The following is a 17,571-nucleotide window of genomic DNA, read 5'->3' on the forward strand; positions in this document are numbered from 1 at the left end:
CTAACAAGTTCTCTATATATCCCCATTGATAGTATCAACTTCAGCTCTGAGACCTTCCCTCACTGCCAACACACTATCAACAACAACAGCATCCACACCCGCCTTCATTTGGATTTTGGCCAATTCCGGAGCATTGTTCTCTTCACCATAGGTAACACACACCAACCCACTGGATTTGACCACTTCAGCCAATCTTGGAGTCTTCACAAATACAGCAGCAGCAGAAACAATCCCTAACAAGTTCCACTTCTTGGCAAACCTAATTGCATTCTGCAATGAACTGGCTCTGATATCTGCCATGGAGGTAGTTCCTGATTCGGTAAGGAACAAAATTGGGATTGTTGGTTGTTTCAAAGAAAGCAAGATACACACATCCGGGTGGAAACTACTGAAAATGATATCTCTCTTCATGGTATTCTCATCGTAAATAACCTTGAGAATGACATCAAGGTAGTGATTCAAATCAATACTGATTTCACCCATACCTTCTTGTTGGGCCTCATCCAACATCGGATATTTCAATTCGATATCAAATCCAACATTAGCTGGCACTTTATGGAATAATTCACGAAGAGTGACAAAATTGGAAGCAATGGATAATCCTCGAGCGTTACCCTTGAACGCATTGGTTTTCCAGGTACGTGTAAGCTTCATTCTTTGGTTTATATGATCAGCAAACTCGCGCTCAATGTCAGCATCATAGTCCAACTTGGTAAATGCGTTATTTTGCAACTGGTGTGAAGATCTAGCACGGGGTGGGTTACGAGTACCAGTAATATCAGTGCTACTATTCCTTCTTCCCTGGGCCTTACCCTCTTTCTTCTTCTTGTACTCAGTCAATCCCAAAAACTGTTCCGAGGTCAAGGCATGCATTGGAATATCCACTCCCAGCTCAGCCACGGTAAAATCATGATAAATAACCGGCACATAATCCTTGGTTAATTGAACGTCGAATTCCACATAAGAAGCACCCAAACTGGCAGCAGCGACAAACGACTCCACGGTGTTTTCACCCAATTGCAATGATTTACGCTCACTTTGGTTCTTACCCATCCCACGATGACCAATGACTCTAGTTGACACTAATTGTTTCCAGTACGTGTCTGATCTTGTCAAGGTCATGGAAGGGTGTTTGAATGCTAATACTTCAAGATATTCAAATCTGACTTTCCCCATTATGTTAAGGTTATGATCAATCAACGGAGTGGCAATCCCGCTATGTAACGAGCGAAGTTCAGCTGGTCCCACCTTGGTGTATGCATCACTTAAAATTGCGGTTGCACGAGCAAGAATAGATTTTTCGTGTTGATAAGTTGGAGCTAAATCGAATGTAAGAACTACATCCTTGGATTTAAGTCCATTGGTGAGTTTGAATGTTATTGGATCAGTGGCACTTCCATGATGGTTTTCAATGGGTAAATCAACCACCACGGGTGGTTCAACTGGTTCATTGGTTCTTTTATTACGACAGGTAATCAATAATGATAATGCAGTATCCAAGTCAGACACCAAGTCTACTGACTTATTTAATTCAATAGGAGGAGAATTATCCCGTAAATCAGTAGTCCCCAAAGTAACCAAAAGAATTGATTCATCTTCACTTAAATATCTATGACCAAACGATTTTACTGGTTTCATAGTCTTATCTACTGCCGTAGTGCTGGAATTCATTTTCAAATGTTGGTACAATTGAGTAATAGTTTCCCGATGCAGACTATTCAACCTATCGATACTAGAACCAGACGAATCAGCATGTTGCATCATAGCAGGACTGACACTTCCTGGTCTAACTCTGGGTAAATTACGTTCTTGATGTAATTGATCAAATAATAACAATTCTTGATTATCTGGAATTAACAAATCAGCCACATCTAAGTAACCACGCAAACTGGCATGTTCAACGGGATACCATTTGGAATCATCAACAATGTCATACTTGGCACCATACTCTTTCAATAACTTCACGATGGAAAGGTATCCCTCGCTAGCAGCGATGAAAATTGGTGTCCATCCAAATACAATTTCACCAATTTCCGTATCGGCATCATGATCAAGCAAGAACTGGACCACATCCGGGTAGTTCAATTTACAGGCAATGTAGAGGGCAGTCTCGTGGTTATGATCAGCATCTGTATAATTGACATCAATATTACCTTCTTGAATTAACGAATCAAGTATTTGACACGAGTTCATTCTAACAGCCAATAAAAGAACATTAGGACAAATTAATTTGTTTGGATGGTTGAATTGGATTAATGCTTGGATAGTAGACGAATGCTTCCCAATAATGGCAATATGCAAAGGAGTTAAACCTTCTTGGTCTCCCCAAACTTCAATATCATCAATTGACTTGGTGGTGTCAATTAAATCCCACGATTTTACTTTCTCGAGGAGGCTACCTGTTATTTGTAATCCATACTTGGCAGCATAATGTAACGGAGTACGTGAATATTGATCTTTGGCAATTAACAAATGTCTTTGCGATTCATCTAATTTGTTTAAGACATATGTCAAACCATACATTTTATTCACACCATTCGCTCTCTTGCCGTCAACTTGTCTATCGTTTTCCTTGCCAAGACTAATGATATGTTGATGAAAGAAGTTTCTTCCGTTAATATCAGAATCATCATACAAAGCATATCCTAAACCAGTCATATGTTTCAATAATTGGTCAATACACTTGGTGGAATTAGCCAATGTTGCTTTATTAAGTACCAAAAGCAAGAATCTGTTACTCAATTTGTCGGAATATCTCACCAAGGCGTCACTGACATCTCCATCCTCAATAACTAAACTGTTGAATACTGAAACTAAATCTTCTGCAGAGGCAGCATCGTCTCGAGGTCTGATGGAATCTGCACCTAATTGCATCAAAATATGGTTAATTGTTTCCAATGCGTTCTTCAACTCGACTCCATTGGCAAAAGGAAGAGCGTTAATTCTGGTGGTCAAATAAGCTTCCTTGTTATGATTATCAAAAGGATAACTGTTCAGATCACTCATGACAGAGGTCAATTTCTTGTCTAGCTTTTTCAAGATTTTTGAGAACCCCTTCTGGTTCAATTCTCCAAACCATTGTAAATTTCTAAACGAAGCTCTTAACTCGACCAAAATCGTAATTATCTCATCCAACTCTTCCGTAGACTCGATGTGAGAATCGTACTTGACCACCCGGTTTAATCTTCGATTATACTCCTGGAACTTGGTATTATAGAACGAATCAACCTGCTCAATGTCACGATCAACTTCAAAGAAAAAACAGGCAAGGGTTTCGGTGACGATCTCGGGGTGTTGGCTAGGATCTGTATTGGAATCATGAATCAGGGCATCTATAGATTTAATCAATTTCTTGAGGGCCTTGTAGTTCATGTAGTAAATTGACCATTCTGGGATCAATTGAGATTGAAATGTCTTACCAAACTTCATTGTACCGTCTTATCTCAACGAAATTCAGGTTGTGTTGTCTGAGATTTGGTGCTATTTTGCTGTAAAAAAAAAAATGGTATATAGACCAGGTTTAACCTCGTGTGTCGTTGGAAAAGAACAATGTGGTAGAAACACTGAAAAAAGATCGTTAATCTAGCGTGTATTTCGACACCCCGTGGTTAATAAAAAGAGTGTCCTAACCCCAACAATTTATAAAAAGGGTTTTTGGCTGCCTTATGGTTATAAATAATTTTTAGTCTAAAAAATAAACTTTTTGATGACAGGGCGATGTGCCTTTGAGCCGCATGCAAATTCCGTGGGTGCCCCACGTTGGACCAACCGAGAATTTTTCCAGCGACTCTGATTTTGCTTGGTTGCAAATGTTGAGCAAAGGTGTATCACCGTTGGTCTAATGTCTGACGATAACTATTTGTCAACTACAACGACCCGGCTTCTCACCCGCTATACATTGGGCTTGCATTAATCGTTCTTTTTGATATGATTAGTACAGGGGTGTGCTCATCACCTCAGAATTCCGTTCGAATTCCGCAGTATCACAAAAACTATCACAAAAAATTCCGTACTTGTTTGAGGTTAGATAATCAGAGGCGGAAATGAAACAACAGACGCCGAACGAGGTATCAAGAATTAAACTAAACAGAGAACACCAATAACGTACGAGGTATTCATAGGCGACAAAGATATCTCAAGCAATGGAGTGTGTTTTTATGTATAATTGCATTATTATGCATTGTCCTCAACGATAAGTATATTTAAGCTCACTGTTAATATCGTAATATCGTAAGATTTTCTGAAGTTGGAAAATGGGCTGTCGCGCGACTGTACTATTACATTGTAGTATCTTTCTAATTACGAACATCGACATTGTCGGATGCCCTGAAAGGGACATCCATGTGTGTTCAATTTCATTTCATGGGTGTGCATGTATCAAGTCTGCATGCATAATCACCACCCCCCTCCCCAGGAACAGATTGCCGGAATTATCGTTCTTCCTTGTGGACAGCATATCCTAAATCTGTTGGGTTTGATTTATGTATTTGTAACTTTTTCTTCTCCTTTTCTTCATATTTTGTCTCGACTTTTTTTGCCACCAATCAGTCGATTCAGAATAGTACAAACCATTCTGGAATTAAACATATGTATACACAATAGGGTCATTTGGTGGCTACTTACTTGGCAGTCGAACCCATTCCAAATAAGAGGGAAAGAACTCCTGTCATCCCTTTTCCAGCCTCCACTGTTATCAACAGGAGCTAATGGAAGTCAATAAGCTTGGTTTCTGATATCATTTCCTTGCAATACAAAAGTTAAATGATTAACAAGGTTCCATTTGGCTGATATATTTAGGTTGAGAAATCTTGCTCTGTTTATATGAGCTAAAATGAGTCTTCTTATGCAGGGTTCCTGTTATTCATCATCGTTTTTAGTGATTCTGTTGGTAATTTCACCTAAAAAAAAAGATCAAAAACGTCTATCTTATCTTCTATATCTAACAGAAAAGATTATTTACTCTCATGATTCTCCCATTGCCACTAGTTATACCTTGAATTACTCTATTTTACTTTCTCGGAGGGGAATTACTCGTACAGGCAACGAAAAAATTACCTAGAGCCTAAACCTATATAATTTGCAAGCTTCCACTAGCTCTTTAAGAAAACACAAATAAGTAATGGGTTCAGCAAGATGCCATTATCTATAACACTTATCGCAGATTGACCACGCAAATAAATTGGTATCTTTAATCACAATGACTCTTTTGATAAATCAAAATATACACCTTTTAAGTGAATCTCTCCAGAACTTGGTAACTTCTCAGTTGTAATTCTTCTGGCACTGCCCCTACCAGATGAGCTGAAATAGAGTTTTCCATGGTTATTGATCAAAGGTAAACTGTATTCTGTCGGACCTTCGTATACAAGGATTAGCTCCCCATAATTAGAAATAGTTCTTATGAAATCAAAGTTTGAAATTGAGTTTAGACAGATGACAGTCAACCCTCTGTTGACGAATCCTCGAGAAAATGTTAATGCCAGACACTCTGATATATGAAGTTTTCCTGATGGCATAACTTCAAAGCTCTTGTGAGCTGTAAAACTACCTATATTGTTCACATTCAAGGTACACCCTTCAACAATTACATCCCGACGAAAAATGAGAGATTCCTGATCGGTATATTTTGCATCCTCGTCTATTATTTGAACTGAGCGATTTTGTGAAGCAAAGAAGTACCAAATCGGCAGTAGAATTAACATATCTTCATATACTATAGTACCAATAAAGAAATGAAAGTTTCTGGATGAAAATTTAGATTGCTTGCTGGACTCAACACGCGATATATGATCTGATGATCATCATTTAACTTTTCTTTTTTTTTTTTACTATTATTATTTATTCTATTTGCAACCGCGCGTCCTACCGTTGTGGTTATACTGTGCACTATATAAGCATTTTAGTTTACCGTGAGCTTAGTTAACTTTATTGGAACAAACTAAGTTCTATTAGTTAAGTGAGTAGTAGTCATGACAAATCGAGGATGCTAGCATGGCCAAAGGAGTTAAGCGAACTAATAGTAAGCCAAAGAAAGGTAAGCTAGAAGCCTACAAGGTTAGAATAGCAGTACGGGCATATTCGGTTGTAGATCAAACAAATATGTTTACGAACTTTCTTTTCCTGCAAGACTAAGATCTGCAAATATTAAGTTATGGCTCGGCATGCTCTGGAAAAATAGCAAGTGATACATGGTTCCCTCTCAGAAAAAACTTCGGAACTATCCCAAGATAGCGCGGCATCATTAATGTCGGCATATAAATAGATACCGCCAAAACTAGCATTCACGTTTCGAACAGTGAGGGGATCCGCTACAAAAAAACCAACCCCACCACTGGGTTATGATGCCTTACACAGTCATGAATTTGTGGGATTCCGATTCCGATAAACAACGAGTAAATATTTCGTTGTTGCTTTCCATTAAATGACAGAAAAAAAAAAAGATAACTGATAAGGAGGGGTCGGAATAAGGGGGGCGTGATTGAACATGTGGGGGCGAATACAAGAGATAACTGATTCTCGCCCGAAACGGGAAACGTTTAGGCAAAAACCTACAGGCTTAGTGCGAAGTTTGTGTCATTCTGGAGAAGTCGGAGAAGTCATTCATCAACTAAAGGAAGTCAACTGCGTGCGCGGTGTATTGCCGTTTGGGGAAAAGTACGTGGCAGTATTGCCATTTCTATTTTCTGTTAGGCATCACCCAAGAAATTCGCGGGAATAAATTTAATTACAAAAACAAAAAAAAATCTTAATTAGGTGCAAAAACTTCGCGGTTGCTTTCTTTTTGGAGAATCAGTTTGTACTCTATTACAGCTTGAGCTATCTATCAACCTTTTTCTGGATTATAAATACGGACAGAAACTCCCCAAAATCACATTTAGGTTTAGATTTGATCTGATAATCTATTGATATTAATTCTTTATCTATTTAACAATGTCAGTTTCTTATAAATTTCATCCAGAAAGAAAAACAACCATTATAACAGCACCATTCTCAGGTGGTCAACCCAAAGGAGGGGTCGAACTTGGTCCAGAATATATTCTTGATGCTGGTTTTGAAAAACAAATCAGTTCATTGGGATGGGAAACTACCACTTTGCATCCCCTTGAATCAACCAATTACGAAGCCATGAAGACAGATGACAAGGACAAGTATGGAGTTAAAAACACTCATATTGTCAATGAATGTAATAAATTAATCTACGATGCCGTTTACAAAACTTTGGAAAGTGGAAGATTGGCAATCACTGTTGGTGGAGATCACCTGATTGGTACCGCCACTGTCGGTGCTAGTTTGACTCATAATCCAGACACTTGTGTTATCTGGGTTGATGCACATGCTGATATTAACACTCCAAAAACCACTGACTCCGGAAACTTACACGGATGCCCATTGAGTTTCTTGATGGGTATAGACGCTGATTCCTATCCTCCTGAATTTTCTTGGGTTCCTCAAATTTTAAAGCCAGGAAAATTGGCATATATTGGATTACGTGATGTTGACCAAGAAGAAAGAAGAATATTAAAAGAACATAATATTCCAGCATTTTCCATGTACCATGTTGATAAGTATGGAATTGGAAAAGTGGTAGAGATGGCCTTGGATAAGGTTAATCCTAACCGTGATTGTCCAATTCATTTATCATTCGACGTTGATGCAATTGATCCTCTGTTTGTTCCTGCTACCGGTACTAGAGTCGAAGGTGGTCTTTCACTTAGAGAAGGATTATTTGTGGCTGAAGAAATTGCCATGACTGGATTATTGAACTCATTGGATATAGTAGAAACTAATCCTATGTTGGCAGAAACTGAAGAGCATATCTTGGATACTGTTAGTGCTGCATGTGCCATTGGTAGATGTGCCATGGGTCAAACTTTGCTATAACCAACTTGCATAATGCTGCATAAAGAACCTGCTTGAAATGTCATTTATATTGTATAGTATTTTCTAGAAGATTCTATATTTAGCTCTAAATTAATTCATTCCAGATTGACGCACTCAACTAGCACTGCCTCATTGTTGGTATGTATGTGATGTTGCATGTAGCCATCATCTGTCATGTCCCGAGGATGTGTTTTTTTGTTAGTATTACACGATACAAACCCCCAAAGAAAAATCAAAAGTTGAAAGATTTTGCAATTACAAGGTAGCAAAACAATAGAAAGCGACAAAAACAAGGATATATCACATGCATGCAAATGCCCAGTCATTGCATTTGACACAAACTTGGTTGCATTTGGAACATAGCTAATTTTTTTTTTTTTTCGCTTGCTATGTTTTGCTGGGGGCACCATGCATAACCCACAGTAATGCTTCCCCCCTTAAAAATACAAGTCATCTTTTATGTATAAAATGGTATGGCCAGATCCTTAATTTTGTACAGTTTTGTTATTTTTTCCTTTTCTCTTTGTCAATTGATATATTTTATCTAACCATGTCTAAAGTCATTGCTTCAAACATCCCATCGTCTATCTCGTCAGATAAGATCAAGGAGTTCTTCTCCTTCTGTGGAACCGTCGATAAAATTGAGCCACTTTTAAATAACGGGGAATATAAACGTGTTGAAATTACTTTTGCTTCCGAGAAGGCTGTTGACACTGCTCTTCTTTTGAATGATGCCGAATTTGGAGGTGCTTATATCCAAGTTGATCCCGTCCATCCAATAAGTTCACCATCTAGCGTTGCCCAAACACCATCTACCAGTAAACTGGGCACGTTGGAGGATGTTCCGCAAGAGGACAAGCCAAAGTATGCCATTATGGCCCAATTGTTGGCTGAGGGGTATGTTTTGCTGGACAAAATCATTGCCAAGGCAATTGAGTTAGATAAACAACGAGGAATCCTGTCTCAATTTAAGGACTTTGTCGTTGATTTGGACAAGAGATATGTTCATTTCCATGATCCAGAAAGTCAGGCTTCCAAGAATTTGAAATTGGCCCAGGAAAAGGCTCAGGCAAGAGCCAATGATTTACAAGGAATTTATGAAAGTAAGGTTAAACATTATTTGGTTGCTGCTGCTAATCATCCTTTGGGAGTTAAGATTCATGATTTCTATAAAGGTATAAGTTCTGATGTTTTGGATGTTCATGCTGAAGCCAAGAGATTGGCTGATTTGAAGAAGGCTACAGTTACAGGAAGTGCAACTACCAATCCTCCTGCTGCTGCATCTGAAGGTGCCCCTCCTTATACCGTGGGTACTAGTCCTGAAAGTCTTGCTGCAGCAGCAGCTGCCACAGATGAAAAGAAGAAGTAGAGAGAAGACGAACATGGCGAGGATGACAAAGAAGAAGAAGAGGAGAGGAGGATGAGAAGAGAAGAAGAAGTAGAGAGAAACAGGGAGTGATTTAGTTTTTGTGTATGATATGCCATATGAGTTATTTTTGTATAGATGGTGGTTAGTTTATTGTTATGGATGTAATTAGTTTTGTCACGAGTTAGCTGTGTAGAGATGCAACTTGTACTAGCGCGCGCTACCACCAATGGAAGCACACTGCAAAAACCACGAAAAAGAATAGCTTAAGCGTGTATAACAGTAAGAGGAAAACGGTTAACATTTGTTGAACTGTTAGGTTAATATGTTTTAAAGTATACCCCTTAATAGAGCCACATTTGGACAGAATGACACTACAATAAGTAATATATCCGGGAGCGTAACTTAGTATGCAACCCCTTCAACTAAAAAAAAACAAAACCATCTGTCTCACATTTATTTTTTTTTTTTTCTTTTTGTTCTTCTTTGTTCCTTTTTTTCTTTTCCTTTGTGGTTAATGAACTATTTGTGAAACCATCAGATTGTGCAGATTATTTATTGGGGTAGGTTTCACAGACACTTTCATAACTATTATTTGTCACGCCTTTTTTCTGCTATCCTTTAATACTTTCACTAGCAACCTTCTACAAAGGTAACAAGGAAGGATCATGTCGATGCTACTAAGTCACGAGCTACATATTCCGATCCCCCTGTCACCAGAATCTCACCTTAGGCATTCAACCAGTCAAATCGACCGAGAAACTTTCCCCTATTTTACTTGCAACAACGACTATAGATATCATGTGGGTCATGAGATTTACAAGAGTTTATGTATTATTGATAATTTGTTTAAGGAAGATATCCTTGATGCCAAAACAATAGAACCACAGTATGTATAAGTTTATGCAATTTGTCAGTACTGGTACTAACAATTATAGTCACCTTCCTTTAAAGAGATACTTTCTGAGATACAGACCCGATTGTCGTCATGAATTGGACGATGATAAGTTATACCCCGAGATCGACCACTATCTTCGTAAACATCTCGAATATCTTCGTGTTGTTAAACCTCGGTACAATAACTGGGCCAACCAAGATCAGATTTCTACTCCTGTTGCAGAAGCTATCAAGAAGTTGATTCCTGACATGGAAACATATTTGGATATAATTTTGAATCAACAGGAATACTTTAATTTTAATGTGAATATTTACATGGTTTAAATTAATCCGAGGGTCTGATATTGCAATAATATCCGAAAATTTTTAGAGATCTTGCGTGACTCGAACGGAATGGGTATTTTTCGGATATTCCATACATTTTATTTCATTTTGTGACTGGTTTTGTTTTGTGATTGCAACTTTCTTTTTTTATATTGTTTGGTTATTTGCGGCTATATGGGGTCTTATCATGTGGGATGGAGAAACATTTTATTGGTCAATGCGTATGATTCATGAATCATCCTTGATGGAAAATTATTTGGAAATTACTTGGAAATTACTTGGACATTTTTGTTGTTGTTTTTTATTATGTTGGTTATTTGGTTTTGTTGGACTTTTTAGGCTGGAACTTTAGGTTATATTGGACAATTTATATAGACATTGGTTTTGAAAAGATATTATATTACGATTGGCTCTACCTGTAGTAGTAAGTATTATAGACACTCACGAGATCTCATTGGATCAAATTGTACCCGTTTTCTTTGTTTGAATGTCGTTGTGATAAATTATCAGATTTCCCGGGAACCTGACAAATTTCGGAGTTGTAAATCCTCCTGCACGCGGAATGTGTCACCGCGTAAACGTTAAATGAACTCATTGGTTGGGCTATGCAGCAGCCAAAAAAGGTCATTCCTGCATGTAACATGCCCTACAAACGCAAACTCCGGGGCTAATGGAAGTTTGGATTTTTTTCATTGGTTGTTGCGACATTCGGTAAAGCCACCCCAGAATATTTTTTCCCTCTAGCGCCAATTTTGTGTTTTATAATTTTCTTTTTCCCCGGATTTCTTTTCATATGCAAAACGTGAGTCGACTCATTTTTCCTCTCGTCCATACCCATATAAATATCGGACAATTCCTAACTCTAAAATTTTCATCTTTTTCTTTCTTCTTCTTCAAAGTAGTCTTTCAAGTGTTGTTCACTTTTATTTATTCATTTTTTCTACTGTTTGTACCATTTACAGACTTAAATTATTCATATTTATCATAGATTATCATGTCAGACACTGCTGCCAAAGTTCCCTTCAAGAGACAACCTCCCAAGAAGAGAGGAGCCGTTGATTTTATTGCTGGTGGGGTCGCCGGTTTATTCGAAGCATTGGTGTGTCATCCGTTAGATACCATCAAAGTCCGTATGCAACTTTATCGTAAATCAGGTCAAAAACCTCCGGGCTTTGTTAAGACCGGGGTCAATATTGCACAAAAGGAAGGATTCCTTTCTCTTTACAAAGGGTTGGGTGCCGTTATTATTGGTATTGTTCCTAAGATGGCTATTCGTTTCAGTTCTTACGAGTTCTACAGAAGTTTGTTTTACGATGAAAACTTCAATATTACCACTGGTCAAACTTTTATTGCTGGGGTTGGTGCTGGTATTACCGAAGCTGTGATGGTGGTTAATCCTATGGAAGTGGTCAAGATTAGATTGCAAGCACAACATCATTCCATGAAGGATCCATTGGATATCCCTAAATACAGAAACGCTCCTCATGCTGCTTATTTGATCTGTAAAGAAGAAGGGTTTAGTACTTTATACCGTGGTGTTTCCTTAACTGCTGCCAGACAAGCTTCTAATCAGGGGGTTAACTTTACTGTATACTCGAAGTTGAAGGAATATTTGCAAGAACGTTCAGGAACTGAAGTATTGCCACATTGGCAAACTTCTGGTATTGGGTTAATTTCCGGTGCCTTAGGTCCATTATCCAACGCTCCATTAGATACCATCAAGACCAGATTACAAAAGACTACCTTTGCATCCAATGAAAGTGGTATGGTTAGAATCATGAAGATTACCAAGCAATTGATTAGAGAAGAAGGGATTCACGCATTGTACAAGGGTATCACTCCAAGAATCATGAGAGTTGCTCCTGGTCAAGCCGTTACTTTTACTGTCTACGAATTCATTAAGGATATGTTGAATAGTGACACCAGTATTCTTGCTTCTACCAACAAGAAACTTGCTTAGATTATATCCCCCGGAGGGATCAGGTCATTTTGTCAAATGGCATGATAAAGACGTATATAAAAATAAAAAGAAACTGATGAAACTGGTTTAGTTTAGAGGTATTTAGTAAAAGCCAAATCTAATGTTTCTACACTTTAGTTTATACTTGTAAGTAAAAGAAATTTATGGTATTGATAGAAAATTTCATTCCTCCGCATTTGCACACCGAGGGCATACTTTTTTTTTTTTTGTATGACTTCGAGAAAACCTCGGAGTTTTTATTTTTACGAGATGAAGTTCCGGCGGAACCCAAAATAATTTTTTTTTTCTTATCGTATCCGCTTTTCGGAACCGAACAGAGGGTGGTCAAACAGTACGGAGTTTGGATTAGGGGAAATTTCATTTCACCAAAAAAGGTTGAGTTATTCCTTGGCTGTTATGGATGCAAATGTTGAGAATGATTTTTTATTCTCCATTCTCTAAAATTAGCTACGGGTATGGCTATATTAATTTGCAGCGCAGTAAGTCTACATCTCGGAATCAGCACCCGAACGGTCAGGCCACATGAATATTCAAATAATACACAAAACTAATATACAAAAACGAACAAATTATAATTTCTTAGAAAGCCTCTCCCTTGGCACGATGAACCGAGAAAACATGAGATTGCACCGCATCACCTCTAGCAAAAGTCTTGCCACAATATTGACAACTGAATGGTTTTTCACCGGTATGAATTCTCAAATGTGTGGTCAATCGATATCTTTGGTTGAAACTGGCATGGCAGAATTCACATACGTACGGACGTTCACCGGTGTGAACTCTTATATGTCTTGTTAAGTCAGACTTTTTCGAGAATGCCTTGTCACAATCTGGTTGAGGACATGGGTGTGATTTAACAAGTTTTGGTTTCTTGTACGATTTCTTGGTGGGTGTAGTGGCTTCAATGTCAATTGAGCCAGGATGCTCTTGGTTTTTGTGTTCGAGTAATTGTTCATATGTGAGGAATCCCTTGGTACAGTTGAGACCATCACAGTGGAGCACACGAACTTGTTTTAAATCAGGGAATTGTTGAGTACTAACAGCATTAGGATCATGGGATGCTTGTTGAGCAGCTTGGGCTTGTGCTTGAGCAGCGGCAACTACGGCAGCAGCGGCTGTTGCAGCTTCAGCAGCAGCTTGGGCTTGTTCCAATTCTTTAGCTTCTTTCAATTGTAAATCACGATGAACGGTCGTTTGATGAATGATCAAATTTGGTTTTTGACTGAATTGTTTCCCACAGTAACAGACATGAATCTTGGGCTGGGAATGCGTTCTACGGTGATTTCTCTTATCAATCACATTTCTAAATTCCTTACCACAGTATTCACAACGAGACGAAGTTGGATCATCCAATTTGAAAATCGTTCGGGTTTGCTTGGGTGGAATGTATACTTCCCCTTCTTGTAAAGCCTTGGGCTTTTTAGCTTCTGTTGGAACAGACGTGTCCATAGGTGCAGTTCTTTTACTGCTCTTAACTAACGTATCATCATAAACATCATCTTCATCGTCTTCACCTTCACTAGGTTGGTAATCACGACCGTGTTCATCATCTTCTTCATCGTCTTCTTCACTGGTTCCACTGTGATCATTTTTGTGTTTGGTAGCATCAGAAGGAGCTACCGATTCTTCAGTTGGTATCGCATTTTGACCGCCAACGGCAAGATTGGCAGTAGTTATAGCATGGACCACGTCCAAATCTTCTGGTTTGATTTTATCACTGGACGATTGTAGTTTACGTAACCCTTCACGAGCAGCAGCTCTGACTTCCCGTCTTTTAGATGAAGGTAACCCCATTGTTGTTTAATGTTATGTAATTTGGTAGTGACCAGAAAAGTTGTTTTGGTTTTTTTTGTTTTTTTCGGTGACACAGTTTGTTGCCTCCTTCCCCCCTGCCCCGTTGAGCCCGCCACCTTTCATCCGCGGAATTTGCCATTAAGATGCAACTTGAAGTTTCCAATTACAGTAAACATCAGACATATGTTTGTTAGGAATGTACATAGACAATTGGCAGCAGTCCGCTGTCCCCCTGGAGTTAGGCTACTTCAAATAAGTGCCGCATCTTCTGCACGAAGAATTATATCTAATAGGACTAGACTTACAAAAGAAATAAGTCCAGAAGAAGTAAGACAGTTTCAACAACAACAACAACAACAACAGCAGCAGCAGCAGCAGCAACAACAACAATATGACAATGCATACCAACAACATACATACAGTCCGTACTCATTTACACTTCCTAAGAATACCAACGGGATAATTACCCCTAAAGATCCCATATATGACATTCTTAAAGAACCAACTCTTGTAATTGAGCGTCAAATTGAGTTTATGAATTTGTTTATTGGATTTGAACAAGCAAACAAGTACGTCATTATGAACACCCAAGGTGAAAGAATTGGCCACATGGAAGAAAAAGATGTGGGATTGTTCAAGATTTTAGGAAGGCAGTTTTTCAGATTACATCGTCCTTTCACTATTGATGTGTTTGACAGGTATGGACAACTTGCACTTACTATCAAGAGACCATTCTCGTTTATAAACTCGCACATTAAAGCTTTATTACCAGGATATGATGTCGACGATAAGACAATGTATGAAGTTGTAGGGGAAAGTGTTCAAAGTTGGCATTTATGGAGAAGAAGATACAATTTGTTCAAATTGGAAGATGAGAATACCGAAGAATACAATCAGTTCGGTGCTGTTGATGCACCTTTTCTTTCATTTGATTTCCCAATTAGGAACGAACAGGGAGAAGTTGTTGCCAGTGTTGATAGAAATTGGGTCGGGTTAGGAAGAGAATTATTCACTGATACTGGGGTATATGTCTTGCGTTTTGATCCAGCAAGTTTTGCCGGATTATCTGGGTATGGTGAAATTAGTACACAGGGAGTAACACTCGATCAAAGAGCTGTCATTCTTTCCTGTTTCACAAGTATTGATTTTGATTACTTTTCAAGACATAGTAGAACTGGTGGAGGATTCTTTTCATTTGGTAGTTACGAATAAATGTATATAGATCTATAGAAAACTATAATTGTGATTTTGCAATTCGTTGTTGGATTAATTGTTGAGTATGTTTTCTTCCCTTTTTCAACAATTCTTCCCATTCTTCATCTGTCTTGTTCTTGCTTATATTCTTTAACAACTCTACGATGAGTCCAGTGTAATCGTGTTTTCTCAATTCATTCTCGTGTGACCAGACTTCTCGTTTGTGCAATTGATGATGAACTTCAGATTCATCACCTATTGTTCTTGCTTGCTCCAACTTGTTATTGGTCACAGCCAATAAAGAAAACCTTAACTCGTTTTCTCCATGCTTGGCAATTCTTCTTTGAATTACACCTGGCAATTTCTCAATAAATTCTTGCTGGGAACTACACTCTTCATGGATTATCGGATACGATTTTAATCCGTCCAATTCATATATACGTCCCAGTTTGTAAACGTACCCAACAAAATGAAACAACGAATCACTTTCATAATCTGATGGTGGCTGCGGTTTATCCTCATCGACAAACATACTTGGTGTAGAAAAGGAATTATGTACCGATCTGATCAAATCACTATTGGAAATAGTCTCACCAATCATAAAACTGTCAAATCCCGTAACAAACGATCTGAAATTGGATAATTCTTCACCCAAGTCTATTCCATCCACATTAAAGAGCACATTCAATGCGGCCTGGGTGGCACAGGCATTGTTGATGGTCTGTTGAGCAAAGAAGATATCATGCTCTAAATAATCATTATCATAAGTTCCATCCAAGGGTTTATTCCCATCACTGGCATATTGTCTATAAAGTTTTCCGTATTTGAAAAGGAATATGACTCCATGTACTGGTTGTAGTGTAGCAAGGGAGTCGGTGTCAATCACATAAAGATCGTTGAATTCTACATCTTGAACTCCGAGTTTTTCTACCAATTCAGTAAAGACTCCCTAGATGTGTTAATAAAACAAATCAATACCAATCGGTTAAGTAGTTACATACTGCATCGGAATCAATTGTGTTCCAACCTCCTTCAGACATGATGTGAAGCTTAGATGATAGAGTGGAACAGGAGTTTTTGTTTTTCGTTCTCAAGATCTAAGGAGAGGGGGGGGGACAATTCTCAAATTTGCCCTATACATAAAACAATAGAAAGGTAGTTAACTATGAAGCTTGCTATATATTACATTTTGATACATACTTCGAATGCGACCAACATCGTTTTCATTAGACATATTTTGTTTACCAAGATGCAATTGAATAGAAGCAGTATCTTTCTAGCGCTACCACGTGCTGTGCTAACAATTTTTCAAGATCCCACCCGAAAAATATCCACAATATCAGTTACACGTCACTAGTTCTTCCTTGTCAAACCAATAATGTCCCAGTTGCATATAACAACCAGATCTCCATCAGGAGCACCATTCGAAGAATACATTCAATTGTTTTCTCAGGAATCAAGTCCAGTTCAATTACATGCTGTCACTACAAACACTACTATATTCACCGCAGTATTAATCTTAATTGCTTTTGGTAGTTTATCCTTAATCTTCTTGGGTGATGTTAAGAATAAGGGGTTGGTCAATTATGTTTTGAATTCTTTAGTTGCTTCTTTAGCCGTTGGATTGAGTTCTATTTATATTTCTAATTTCGTGGGGGTATACATTTAAAAGTGGCCAGTGCGAAATACCTACGTGGATGACCTAATGTTAGAATAGGTTAGACTATGTATATTAGTTAATGCAATAAATATCTATAATAGATTACTACATTCTCTATTCTATACATCTGTTCATAGATCATTATCCCAAATCAATGCTATAATTGTTGTTATTGTTCATACATGCAGCGGTTGGAAAAACTAAGTTTATACGAGTGGTTCATTCGTATTTCTAACAAAGATAACTAGATACCGAATTGGTTCACTAAATGATTCGAAATCAAAATTGGACTACATAAATTAAAGAGGAAAACTGCTTCAAAATAATTCACTTCTTTCCAACCTAACTTTTTCATCATCTTTGATGGAGAAAGGTACATTTAGAAAGAAATATATCGACTTGTAGCAATTTAATCTGTAAGTTTGAAACAAACCTTGCTAAAACTTGAACATGCTTAATCGGTTTCTTGTTTCA

At 38.0% G+C, this 17,571-nt stretch overlaps 10 protein-coding genes across 10 annotated transcripts; 7 read left to right on the plus strand and 3 right to left on the minus strand. All coding sequences in view use genetic code 12, as the record gives it.

Annotated features, from left to right (window-relative positions):
• Positions 1–12: 12 nt before the first annotated feature.
• Positions 13–3,429, minus strand: GDE1 (glycerophosphocholine phosphodiesterase; the record flags this gene model as incomplete). The annotated part of the gene is made up of 1 exon (XM_007377030.1): positions 13–3,429. The coding sequence occupies one exon, from the start codon at positions 3,427–3,429 to the stop codon at positions 13–15; it is 3,417 nt and encodes a 1,138-aa protein (XP_007377092.1).
• Positions 3,430–4,538: 1,109 nt separating this feature from the next.
• SPAPADRAFT_62961 (uncharacterized protein) lies at positions 4,539–5,232 on the plus strand (the record flags this gene model as incomplete). Its single annotated transcript, XM_007377031.1, has 1 exon — positions 4,539–5,232. One exon carries the CDS (start codon positions 4,832–4,834, stop codon positions 5,057–5,059), a length of 228 nt encoding a protein of 75 aa, XP_007377093.1.
• A 1,669-nt stretch (positions 5,233–6,901) lies between these two features.
• Positions 6,902–8,104, plus strand: CAR1 (arginase; the record flags this gene model as incomplete). Its single annotated transcript, XM_007377032.1, has 1 exon — positions 6,902–8,104. One exon carries the CDS (start codon positions 6,931–6,933, stop codon positions 7,879–7,881), a length of 951 nt encoding a protein of 316 aa, XP_007377094.1.
• A 256-nt stretch (positions 8,105–8,360) lies between these two features.
• Positions 8,361–9,574, plus strand: SPAPADRAFT_62964 (uncharacterized protein; the record flags this gene model as incomplete). Its single annotated transcript, XM_007377033.1, has 1 exon — positions 8,361–9,574. One exon carries the CDS (start codon positions 8,432–8,434, stop codon positions 9,248–9,250), a length of 819 nt encoding a protein of 272 aa, XP_007377095.1.
• A 284-nt stretch (positions 9,575–9,858) lies between these two features.
• Positions 9,859–10,878, plus strand: SPAPADRAFT_62965 (uncharacterized protein; the record flags this gene model as incomplete). The annotated part of the gene is made up of 2 exons (XM_007377034.1): positions 9,859–10,136; positions 10,186–10,878. 2 exons carry the CDS (start codon positions 9,916–9,918, stop codon positions 10,466–10,468), a joined length of 504 nt encoding a protein of 167 aa, XP_007377096.1.
• A 484-nt stretch (positions 10,879–11,362) lies between these two features.
• Positions 11,363–12,581, plus strand: SFC1 (Sfc1p; the record flags this gene model as incomplete). The annotated part of the gene is made up of 1 exon (XM_007377035.1): positions 11,363–12,581. One exon carries the CDS (start codon positions 11,463–11,465, stop codon positions 12,426–12,428), a length of 966 nt encoding a protein of 321 aa, XP_007377097.1.
• Positions 12,582–13,028: 447 nt separating this feature from the next.
• Positions 13,029–14,243, minus strand: SPAPADRAFT_62967 (uncharacterized protein; the record flags this gene model as incomplete). The annotated part of the gene is made up of 1 exon (XM_007377036.1): positions 13,029–14,243. The coding sequence occupies one exon, from the start codon at positions 14,241–14,243 to the stop codon at positions 13,029–13,031; it is 1,215 nt and encodes a 404-aa protein (XP_007377098.1).
• Positions 14,244–14,408: 165 nt separating this feature from the next.
• On the plus strand, positions 14,409–16,489 carry SPAPADRAFT_62970 (uncharacterized protein; the record flags this gene model as incomplete). Its single annotated transcript, XM_007377037.1, has 2 exons — positions 14,409–16,386; positions 16,439–16,489. One exon carries the CDS (start codon positions 14,427–14,429, stop codon positions 15,453–15,455), a length of 1,029 nt encoding a protein of 342 aa, XP_007377099.1.
• Positions 15,478–16,477, minus strand: YUH2 (Yuh2p; the record flags this gene model as incomplete). The annotated part of the gene is made up of 2 exons (XM_007377038.1): positions 15,478–16,386; positions 16,439–16,477. 2 exons carry the CDS (start codon positions 16,475–16,477, stop codon positions 15,478–15,480), a joined length of 948 nt encoding a protein of 315 aa, XP_007377100.1.
• A 322-nt stretch (positions 16,490–16,811) lies between the features above and the next one.
• Positions 16,812–17,195, plus strand: SPAPADRAFT_62993 (uncharacterized protein; the record flags this gene model as incomplete). The annotated part of the gene is made up of 1 exon (XM_007377039.1): positions 16,812–17,195. One exon carries the CDS (start codon positions 16,816–16,818, stop codon positions 17,104–17,106), a length of 291 nt encoding a protein of 96 aa, XP_007377101.1.
• Between the last annotated feature and the right edge of the window lie 376 nt (positions 17,196–17,571).

This window comes from Spathaspora passalidarum, assembly GCF_000223485.1.
Source record: "Spathaspora passalidarum NRRL Y-27907 unplaced genomic scaffold SPAPAscaffold_6, whole genome shotgun sequence".
Taxonomy (NCBI): domain Eukaryota; kingdom Fungi; phylum Ascomycota; class Pichiomycetes; order Serinales; family Debaryomycetaceae; genus Spathaspora; species Spathaspora passalidarum.